This window comes from Entelurus aequoreus, linkage group LG08 (genome assembly GCF_033978785.1).
Source record: "Entelurus aequoreus isolate RoL-2023_Sb linkage group LG08, RoL_Eaeq_v1.1, whole genome shotgun sequence".
Taxonomy (NCBI): domain Eukaryota; kingdom Metazoa; phylum Chordata; class Actinopteri; order Syngnathiformes; family Syngnathidae; genus Entelurus; species Entelurus aequoreus.
Window position 1 is genome coordinate 35,842,544 of NC_084738.1, and position 12,211 is coordinate 35,854,754.

Here is a 12,211-nt window from a genome sequence, read left to right on the forward strand (position 1 = left end):
TGATTCATCTCTACCATGAATGCATTTTTTTTGGTTCGGTTTGTCAGACTTTTAGTATCCTTTTGAGGAGCCTGCTGTGTGTGGACAAACACTGACGACACAAAACAACAGCGTGTGGAAGAGCAGTGATCTGCTAAATGTGTGGCGCATGCTGAAACAATACGTCGTCAGCCTCAATACAGTGGAACCTTGATTTACTAACTTATTTGCAAATTAATTTAAAATCAAAGTTCTCCATAAGACACAATGTAAACATGAATAATGGGTTCCAGCCTCGACAAAAGTCCATATTTTAGTAAACGGTTGTACACTTGGAACACAATATGAAATATGAAATTTATATTGTATATCAACCACATACTGTCTAACAAGAGGGTGATTGATCAAATGTCTATTTAGTAATAAAGTCAAAACAACAACCAGCTGAACTGTCCATATATGCAGCCGCCACGCATACGCACGCACGCACGCACACACACACGCACACAGTCAGTAGCCCTGTGGTGCACTCATAGCCTGAAATCATAAATATTTCTTAACTTTAACAGCCAATTTGCTACAATGATTAGGAATAAATGAAAAGAAAATTCAGTTTACCTTGTTGGTAAACTTTCTTGGCGTGCAGCGGAAGAAAGGGGGAGGGGAAGGCCGTGTTGACAACTCCGTCTTGAATGTTTCAAACCACACCTCGCTTGTCCGTTGCTTTCTTTGGACTCATATTAAGATAGCAAAAGCTGACTGAATGCTGCTGGGCACAAAATGGCTGCACTGTAGGCACACAATGGGTGGATGAAACCTTTGTTACACAAAGACAGGGTTCGTACACCAAGGCATATTTTTATTTGGTCTGAGGTTTGTAAATGGAAATGTTTGTACAATGAGGGGTTCACAAATCGAGGTTCCACTGTACATGTTTTGCAACTTTGAGGTGCGTTGGAAACACAAACCTCACAGATTACACCAAATAGTTTTAAAAATGTATTTAGTAGATACATTCCTGATGATAAATGTTCATGAAAATTGTCTTTATTCACAGTGATATTATAATATTACCAAATATTTCTGGAATAACAACATTCCAACACATTCCTAGAATAAAAATATTACCAAAAAGTAATTTGTTTGAGTGGTGATCGCTATTGGTTTACTTTTTGACTTCTGTGCTGGCAGTAATGGTTCAGTCCCCACCCAGTGACCTGAGTGTGAAGGATTGTCCCTCTATACACAAAGTAAAGATGATAGAATCAATTTTTCATCATTTTCACGCATGCCACCTACATATATTGAGGTACACCTAGTCAGGGCTCTGCAACCTTTACTATCAAAAGAGATTGCTGCCTCGTCAACTAAAGACATATAGTATAGAGCCACAAAATGAACACAGTTTATAAACTTTTAAAAATCTTCATCTTTTTTCTTTTTTCTTTTACAGGAAAAGCAATCTCTATTTTCCTTATCTCTTTTGGCAAGTATTCATAGTTAGCTTACACAAGGGGTTGCACACTAGGGCTGCAACTAACGATTATTTTGATAGTCGTTTAGTCATCGACTATCTTAACAATTAATCGGCTATTTGGATACTAAAGCGTACACATATTTAATGGCTCTAATTTTTCCAGTCGACTTCTAAATGCAGCTTAAGGAATTTTAGGCATGTGCTTACAAACAGCAAAGATGACTAATTAATTCATAAATATTTATTTATACTGTAACTCCTCATACCAAAGGCTATAAAAATGGGACCCATTACCTCCCTGCTTGGCACTCAGCATCAAGGGTTGGAATTGGGGGTTAAATCACCAAAAATTATTCCCGGGCGCGGCCACTGCTGCTGCCCACTGCTCCTGCCCACTGCTCCCCTCACCTCCCAAGGGGTGAACAAGGGGATGGGTCAAATGCAGAGGACAAATTTCACCACACCTCGTGTGTGTGTGACCATCATTGGTACTTTAACTTTAACTTTAACTGTGCTGCTCATTCAGCTGTTACAAAAATTTAAATGACTATTAAAATGTTGTCCATTTAAAGGAAAGGCAAGGCAAAGTGCTAAAACAACAATTAACCTTGTTTAGTTATTTAAGATATAGTTAAAATAACAGCAATGAAAACAAACAACAAAACACAAAATCTAACGTCCTCAAAGAAATTTTTTTGTGATTTTTAAAAAGCTGCACACTTGTGTATTGATTATTGATTAACTCTTGGCAGTTTTAGCACTCTAATAGACTCAATGTGTACAATTATACCTTTGATTAATTCTTAAAATGTTGGCTATTTAATAGATTGTATGTTTAATCTTATGAAACCTCCGCAGTGGTGCCTGTCTGCGTGCGTGCGTTACGGCATTACAAATTGACGCTGCTTTAAAACGTACTTGAATTGATAAAACAATAGTTACCGTATTTTTCGGACTATAAGTCGCAGTTTTTTTCATAGTTTGGCCGAGCGTGCGACTTATACTCAGGAGCGACTTATGTGTGAAATTATTAACACATTACCGTAAAATATCAAATAATATTATTTAGCTCATTCACGTAAGAGACTAGACGTATAAGATTTCATCGGATTTAGCGATTAGAAGTGACAGATTGTTTGGTAAACGTATAGCATGTTCTATTTGTTACAGTTACTTGAATGACTCTTACCATAATATGTTACGTTAACATACCAGGCACGTTCTCAGTTGGTTATTTATGCGTCATATAAAGTACACTTATTCAGCCTGTTGTTCACTATTCTTTATTTTTTATTTTAAATTGCCTTTCACATTTATATTCTTGGTGTTGGGTTTTATCAAATAAATTTCCCCCAAAAATGCGACTTATATATGTTTTTTTCCTTCTTTATTATGCATTTTCGGCCGGTGCGACTTATACTCCGGAGCGATTTATACTCCGAAAATTACAGTAGTTATTTTTCACACAACTTCGTCTCGCTCTTGTTAGCTAGCTAGCAAAGTGGAAGCTAACACTCTTACCGAGGTTGAGACCGCATCCTCCCTCCAAATGTCCGACATCATGCCTATGCTTTAAATGCTGGCCTATCACGGATGTACTGCCATTAAAACAAGGTCCGCTTTGCAAAATCAGCAAGATATTCATTTTTTTAACAAGAATAAGAGGAACTATCCTCACACTTAAAATGTTAACACTGGCGTTGTTTTTGTGTTTTTTCCCGCCCGGAACAACACGAGTGATGACGTCACGACTATTGCCGACAAATATAATTGTCGGCGACAAATTTTATTGTCGACGTTTATCGACAATTTCAACAAATCATTGCAGCCCTATTGCGCAGCCCTATTGCGCACTCAGCCTTCCAGTCTCTTTTACTTGCCTTTGTGCGCCTCAGAACTCAGCCTGAGTTCTGAATTCACGGCCTATAAATCTATAAAATAGTGCAGGGCTGTCAAACTGCCCAAAGATAGGTGTTTCAAGCTTGTGACATTGTATTCAAAAAGACTTGATGCTGTAATTGCTGCCAAAGGTTCACCAACAAAGTATTGAGCAAAGACTGTGAATACTTATGTACATGTGATTTTTTATCTTCATTTTCAAACTTAAAAAAAACAACAAAAAAAACTTCACATTGTCATTTTGGGCTATTGTCTGTAGAATTTTGAGGATTAAAATGAATTATCCCATTTTGGAAAAAGGCTGTAACATAACAAAATGTGGAAAAAGTGAAGCCCTGTGAATACTTTCTGGGTTGCACGGTATGCACCTTACACAGCTCCCAGTAGAAATACTATGTAAATATATAAATAATATAATCTTCATGTTAAAGACAAAATAGATCCTTTTTTTTTTTCTCCTGTGAGAGAGGGGACCTAGTATTGGTCACCGAGAAAATATGTTCAGCATTCATTCATGTGTTATTGCTTATCCTGTTCAGGGACACGACGAGTGAGCTGGAGCCTACCCCAGTAATGTAATAATGTACAGCATTTACCTTGAAGAGTGGACTTCCACGGTATCTCCTTCCAGCCGTCAAACACACCATCAGGAGCGTTTAAATGTTCGCCTTCTAGAAATGATTTAATCATTCTTAGACTCCTGCTCCACTGTGGTGCCAACGAGCAGTGACGCTCTCCAACTGCTTCGCAAAGTTAGCGAGCTACACGTGATTTCTTTCTTTAATTCAATGGATATTATCCTCTTAATCTTCTGTGTGTGGGAGCAGTGAGGCTAACACTGGGAAAACACCTGTGTGTGCTTTGTGTTTGCAGAATACTTTTATGACCAGGACGACGTGAGCGACGACGAGACCGAGCCAACCTTCTCCGAAGATGAGGCTCTTTCTCAGAGAGGACTGAGGCGATCTCAGAGTGTCAGGCTGACACGATCCAGAGTCCGTAAAGATGTAAGAGTTGCAATCTTTTGGTAGCAAGAAGGACAAAGTCGTCACCGCGACTCTTTTGTTTGCTTTCCCTCCAGAATCGCTATGGATCCTTGAAGATTAAAGGCAAGAAGAGACCAGCGCTGAGCTCCGTCAACTACGCAATGTGAACACTCCTCTTGGCACACACACACACACACACACACACACACACACACACACACACACACACACACACACACACACACACACACACACACACACACACACACACACACACACACACACACACACACACACACACACACACATTTTTTTAGATTTCATAATAGGTTTGCTTCCTAAAAAGGTATTTTTCTTAATGAACTACAATTTTTAAGTAAGTCGCTTTGTTTTAAGTGTTTTTAACTCACACAGTAATATTTTTATTATTATGAGAAAAAGAGAGCTAATGCCTGCTGTTGGTCAAAGTCGTGTCATCCAGTATGGAAAGCATTTACTTTCTCAAGGCACACGTGTGTATTTTTCTCAAAGAAGAAACTATTTGAACACTTCCTAATGGCTTTACGTCCAAATGGATGGCATATTCTCTCCTGAGAGGTGTCGTCCGGCACCTGAAACATTCCTCATCACGCCTGTGTGGAATTGTCCCAGCCCAGACTTCCCCCTAAGACACACTTTTTGGAGTTTGACTGAGTCACACGTGGGAAAAATCCCTTCTCTCTTCGTCTGACGTCCTTTCACAGTCAACACAAAGACGACAGAAAATGTAATTCCGTGAAGTCCAAATCTCTTTTTTCTATTAGCATGGTGCACATTTTAAAAATACAATTCCAAAGAGCAAAAATGAGGGAAAAGATGTAATGTCAGGAGAAAAAGTTGACATGTCGATGCTAATAACACAAAGCTAACAGGTAGGCTGTTTTTTCTTAGCGTACTAGATTATTTTTTACAATATAAACATTCCCCGACAGTCATTAGATTTTTTTTTTAATTGTTGTGTGAAAATGTCTATTTATATATACATATTTGGGCTCCATCTCTTCAAAGGTGACTTTGTTGTCAACACCATAGAAATACTTCATTCCAGGTTCAGGTTGTTCCTTTTCAACTTTTCTTGCCTATTATCCTTTTTTCCTGTTATATATGTATGTATTCTGTGGCTCAGAAGGGTTTTATGTATAAATATCAGTTATTTTTGTCAATGCGTCTCATCACAGAGCTTTTTATTACTGCTGTTTTGTTTGCTGGTCATCTCAGTTTCAGTAATGAAATGTAGGTCACACAGAACGGCCTTGTCCTTGATCAATCGTCAGCAATTGATCAATCTTTTTACTAGGGGTGTCAAAAAAATTGTATTCTCAGATTAATCACGATTCTTGTTTGTAACGATTCTTAATTGATACATTTTTATTTTTTTTTTATTCTTATTTTTCCAGTGTGTCCTGTCCAGCCACTCAGATGAATCATATTGTTGATGTATATGATCATATCTGCTGTACAGATTTAGAAAAGAGAAGTGTTGGGTACTTCTCTTGTTGCCTTATCTGTATTTGACTTTATTAAATGTTTGGGTAGTAATATAGAAATTGATAAGAGCTTTTTATTTCATGGAGGAATGTAGTTAATCATAGAACTGGCACTTAATGTTATTGAAAAAGTATAGATTTTGAAGTGAGAATCAATTCTGATTGGAATCGTTACCCCCAAGAATCGAATTGAATCGTGTGGTTGGTGCCCAAAGATTGACAGCCCTAGTATACAGTATTAAGATTAAAGATTAAAGTACCAATGATTGTCACACACACACACTTAGATGTGGTGAAATTTGTCCTCTGCATTTGTGGGCAGCAGCGGCGCCGCGCCCGGGAATCATTTTGGTGATTTAACCCCCAACTCCAACCCTTTGTTGCTGAGTGCCAAGCAGGGAGGTTATGGGTCCCATTTTTATAGTCTTTGGTATGACTCGGCTGGGATTTGAACTCCAACCTACCGATATGCCATAGACACTCCAATAAAATGCTAATAAGAGAGTTTTTCCTTGGAATGAATGAAGCATAAAAGACATTTCATTAAAGGTAAAACATAGTGGAAGTAGTCGCTTGCTTTTTATAACAGTGCTTTTTATTATTATGCTTTTTCGTATGGCTTGATCATGAGTATTATCTGAATCATGTACGGTAATAGACTCAGTGTAGGGTTTTTGTGGACAGTATGTTCTGAAAGATGAGATATTTGGTGTGTGTATCTACAAATACAACATTATTAGTCTAATAGAAACTGCTTTCAAAAAATAAAGGTAACACTTAAAGGACACAATGCAGGCAGTCCTACTTAAGAGCAACAGTGATGGACAATCAATGTCACATGCTGTTGTGCAAGTGGAATAAACAACAGGTGGAGTTTTCCACTTTGAGTGTGACTCCAAATCCAACATGGGTTCATACATTTGATTTCACTGCTGTGTGATGTTGTTGTCCGCACTTTTAACTCTGTAAAGAAGAAAGTATTTAATAAGAATATGTCATTCGTTCCCATCTCGGATGTTATTTCAGTGTTCCCTTCATTTCTAAGATTAGTTGACTAATGAGCACTTTGTGTACTAACAAGATGTTTTATTCATCCTCTAAAAACTGGCTTTTGCAGTCAAGTCCTTTCTATTGAAGCTCTGCAAAGCTGCATTATTGTGAACCCAAATACACAACCATGTCTTTTTAAATGTCTGGTGTAGTTGATCTATGTTCAGCTCTGACTTTGAGATGGCACAACAAACCATACTTTGCATATTGTCATATTTCTGGTCAATGCTCATAAATTATATACACCAAAGTTTTGTGTACAGATAATTGTTAAATGGATTGTGTGGCAATTAAATGAAGATGCCTTGTTCTTCTGTGGCAACAACACTCGTGTCATTGTGTCATTTTGTCTTGTCGACTTTTTTGCATCCACGAACAGCTGATAAAAATAGAAGTGCACTCTAGTAGTAGTAATGTTTTTTTTCATGTGCTGATGTTTAAACGTTACCAGGTCATTCAATCAACTGAAACTGGACTGTTCGGTTTGTCGTAGAAGATGTCTCGCTCCTCATCCTAGCAGGTTTCCTTAGTTCATGCTCAGACTTTGTGACCAATGGACTTAGGTTGGTCAGGTCCACAGTGCATCCATCCGCAAAGTATTCACAGCGCTTCACTTTTTCTCCATTTTGTTACAGCCTTTTTCCAAAATGGAATAAATCATTTTTTATCCTCAAAATTTGACACACAAATCTCTAATGACAACGTTAAAATGTTTTTGTTTTGTTTTTTGGCTGTAACAGTTGCCAAAGGTGCATCAACAAAGTATTGAGCAAAGGCTGTGAATACTTATGTACATGTGATTTTTAATGTTTTATTTTTAATACGTTTGCTAAAAAATAGGCCAAACATGAAACTGTGGAAAAAGTGAAGTGCTGTGAATACTTCCTGGATGCAACGCAGTCTGCTACTACTCTTGACTAGATCTGACCAATATAAGCATGAGTCAGATCTGGTCTGATGAGACTACATCTGACCAACCTAAATCTAAGAGCATGAACTGATGAAGCCTGCTTGGATGAGCAGTCTTTCTTTTAAGACAAACTGAACAGTTCTGTTTCAATTGATTAAGTGTCCTGAGAATAACGTAGACAACAAAGGAACACACAACATCAAATAAAAACAGCGTACTAAACACTCAAAATGAAATCTGACTCACTTTTCCAGAGAGAAGATAATAATATTGTGGTTTGACGTGTGAGTGACAGTGTGCCTTGTTTTTAGTCGTGGTCATTGCCAAAAAAAAACACTTTTGTATGAAATGAAAGTATGAGCAATGTCTTAAATGGCCTTGCGGAAAGTTGTTGGTCGTTTGAACTTTAATCCAAATTGACAGAAGAACCAATTTCACACACATTGTCGTGCCCTGCAAAACTATTCAGATGCAAGAGAAAAAGCATACTTTAAAATATAATAAACAACTATAGTGGCGACTTGTCCAGGGTGTACCCCGCCTAACGCCCAAATGCAGCTGAGATAGGCTCCAGCACCCCCTGCGACGCCGAAAGGGACAAGCGGTAGAAAATGGATGGATGGCGGGAACTATGGCATAATAACATTTAAATGTTGGCCTAAACACTTTTGGGAAATATTGTTTTAATTGAAAGTACAAGTAAGTTAATTTACTCTGTTGTTGGTCGGTGTGGACATGAAGGACGTGTGGCCTAACTATATAACAAGTGTTTTTTTATTTATTTACTGGGGCTGCTGCTAACTTTCCAGGCCAATCGGCAAATGTAACTTTTTGGTCCAAAAAGAGGATTTGTGTCGATAGGAGGAAAATCCTAAACACGTTCTATAACTACTTTTTAAAACCTCCATCCATCCATTTCCTACCGCTTGTCCCTTTCGAGGTCGCGGGAGGTGCTGTAGCCTATCTCAGCTGCATTGGGGCGGAAGGTGGGGTACACCCTGGACAAGTCGCCATCTCATCGCAGGGCCAACACAGATAGACAACATTCACACACTAGGGCCAATTTAGTGTTGCCAATCAACCTATCCCCAGGTGCATGTCTTTGGAGGTGGGAGGAAGCCGGAGTACCCGGAGGGCACACATGCAAACGCCACACAGCCCGGGAATCGAACTCAGGACCTTCGTATTGTGAGGTCAACAAAGGGTCCTTGTCCTTGCCATTTTAGTGAAGTGTGTTCCTATGATGTTCTCCATGTGTGTGAATCCGCATTACTGTTTTAAAATGATTAATGTGGAAAATACATTTAAATAAGACACCACTACGTCAATGTATAAAAGTCAAACAAATTTATTTCATTGAATTATTTATATCTTAAAATAATCATATTTCAAAAGTATTTACAAACATCACATGGCTGCGCGGCCATGACATAACTTTTATTATTTCTCACAATACGATCACAAACACACACACACACGTTTCTGCTTTATATTTCCAGCAGGGTTCGAATATTGTTTTGTAGATTACGTCAGAAGCAATAAAAGAAAAAAAAGTAGCGTGGTTTGAGATTCTTTTTCACACCACGTTTGAAGAATGTATTTTCACGGTGGTGACTTCCACAAACCGCCGCCAGATGGCGACATTTGCTGTCGTCCGCTACATTTGTAAAGAATACACTCTTCTCAATTTAGCCCATAAGAACCAAACACTTTTAATATCTTAAAAAGAGCCACGTACATCTCTGTGCAGGACTATAATCAGCATAAATCGAGCTATTTATTGTATTGGGGTCCAAAGTGACGATAAAGGAACATGTTGGATTGTCATGTGACAGTCACGTGACTATACGAGGCTAGGATTTGACCAACATGGCAATGTAAGATATATATTTTTTGCCATTTAGTTATTTTAAGCCCTTTTAACAATCCTAAAGATATTTCAATGTGACTATCATTCTTGAATTAATTCATACAAAAGAAAGCCTGACATGACATATTTGTCACACTAGCAAAAAGACACTCATGTGTTTACAATAATAAATGTTTAACATGTGTGGCACTGTGCACTAACAACTGTCGTTGCGGGTTTTTATGGGCTAAATGTTTATATCACTGTCAAGAAGCTCATCAGAGAATTGATTCAATTTTTGTTGTGAACAAAAACAATAAGAGGCTCACAGCGATGCGTTCAAGTGTTGTTGATATGTTTTAAGACGACAAGAGACAAGTTTGTTGATGATGATCTCAACAATGTCAAGAAGTCATGGGAAAAGAATAACATGAACAATAATAACCTTCTTCTGTTATCACTTCAACTTTGAAAGTTTAAAATGTACAAATGGCACAAACATGCCAAATATTTACTGTTTACTGACTGAATAATGATCATGTCTCAAGGTGCTGGACATTTTTTCCCAGTTTGTCTTTGAACTAACTTTCATTTCATGTTAGTTCTTAATGTAAACTATATCTGAGGTTTAGCTGTTGTTCTGAGCATAGTTCATTATATATATATATATATATATATATATATATATATATATATATATATATATATATATATATATATATATATATATATATATATATATATATATATATATACACACAGTCGCGATCAAAAGTTTACATACACTTGTAAAGAACATAATGTCATGGCTGTCTTGAGTTTCCAATAATTTCTACAACTCTTATTTTTTGTGATAGAGTGATTGGAGCACATACTTGTTGGTCACAAAAAACATTCATGAAGTTTGGTTCTTTTATGAATTTATTATGGGTCTACTGAAAATGTGACCAAATCTGTTGAGTCAAAAGTTTACAAACAGTAACATACATTATCAATTTTGGTGATGTAGAAAAGTTATTATATAATCAAATTAGCTTCATGGCATGGCCTCTTAACTTCATGTGAGATTATAATTGACGACACCTGTTGACTTCTCTGAGCCCATTTAAATAGGGCTCATGTGATGCAGTCATTAGACTCGGTTACAAACGGACAATGGGAAAGACAAAGGAACTCAAATATTAACATTGCTGTATGTATACTTTTGACCCAGCAGATTGGGTCACATCTTCAGTAAAAAATAAATTAATAAATTAATAAAAGAACCAAACTTCCTGAATGTTTTTTGTGACCAACAAATGTGCTCCAATCACTATATCACAAAAAAATAAGAGTTGTAGAAATTATTGGAAACTCAAGACAGCCATGACATTATGTTCTTTACAAGTGTATGTAAACTTTTGACCACGACTGTAATTATATATATATATATATATATATATATATATATATATATATATATATATATATATATATATATATATATATATATATATATATATATATATATATATATAGTATATATATGTACATATATATATATATAAGTATATATGTATGTATATAAATATACACACACACTGTGTGTATATAAATATACACACACACTCATATATATTTATTTATATATATAAATAAATAATATATATTTATAAATAAATATTTATATATAACCTAGGCCAAGTTTTGAACATTATGTTGTTGGACTGGTTGCTTGATTTTGACACTGTCTTCTGTTTCCTAAAATTACCGTATTTTCCAGGATATAAAGCACATCCGAATTTAAGCCGCACCCACCAAGTTTTAGAAGAAAAATGTTTTTTTTTCCCCACATATTAGCCGCAGATAGTTACTTGTACGAAAGATTTTGTAAATGTTTATTTACATACCATAATTGTTTCCATCAGGGCCTCTCCCATTTCAGTAAAACAAAACAGAAGTCATGGACCCACTAGCTGCGGAAGCTCGCTCTCCAATCAGCTAAACAGACTCAATAAATCCACGGTGATGTTTTGGTAAATTTACTGAGGAATTTGTGAAACGAATGTCATTGTAAGTTAATAATACTAACACAGACACTTGTAAATGTGATAGCACATTCGCTAACAGTTTTAGCTTGATTGCATTATGATAGAACGTAGAAATATGCATGAAAACACTCCTACAGACATCACACATGGGACGGGTTGGTAAGTAACAGTGTTTTAGTTATATTGTAGAACTTACAAATGTTACTTGGAGTGATCAAGGAATAATCATTTCGAGCAGAAATACTATGGATAAATACACAGTGGGTACGGAAAGTATTCAGAATTTCAGACCCCTTCAAATTCTTCACTCTTTGTTACATTGCAGTCTTTTGTTAAGAGCAAAAAATTTTTTTTTCTCTCATTAATGTACACTCACGACCCCATCTTGACAGAAAAACAGAGAAATGTAGAAACCTTTGAAAATTCATCAAAAAATAAAAACCTCATCACATGTACATAAGTATTCACAGCCTTTGCTCAGTACTTTGTTGATGCACCTTGGCAG

At 36.6% G+C, this 12,211-nt stretch overlaps 1 protein-coding gene across 1 annotated transcript in view; it reads left to right on the forward strand.

Moving 5' to 3' along the window:
- Positions 1–6,832, forward strand: part of reep3b (receptor accessory protein 3b) — a 40,865-nt gene extending 34,033 nt beyond the window's left edge. Inside the window, exons 7-8 of the mRNA XM_062056390.1 lie at positions 4,229–4,362; positions 4,437–6,832. Of these exons, the coding sequence (XP_061912374.1) occupies positions 4,229–4,362; positions 4,437–4,508 (206 nt within the window). The 3' untranslated portion in view covers positions 4,509–6,832. The remainder of the gene's footprint in view (positions 1–4,228; positions 4,363–4,436) is intronic.
- Positions 6,833–12,211: the final 5,379 nt, after the last annotated feature.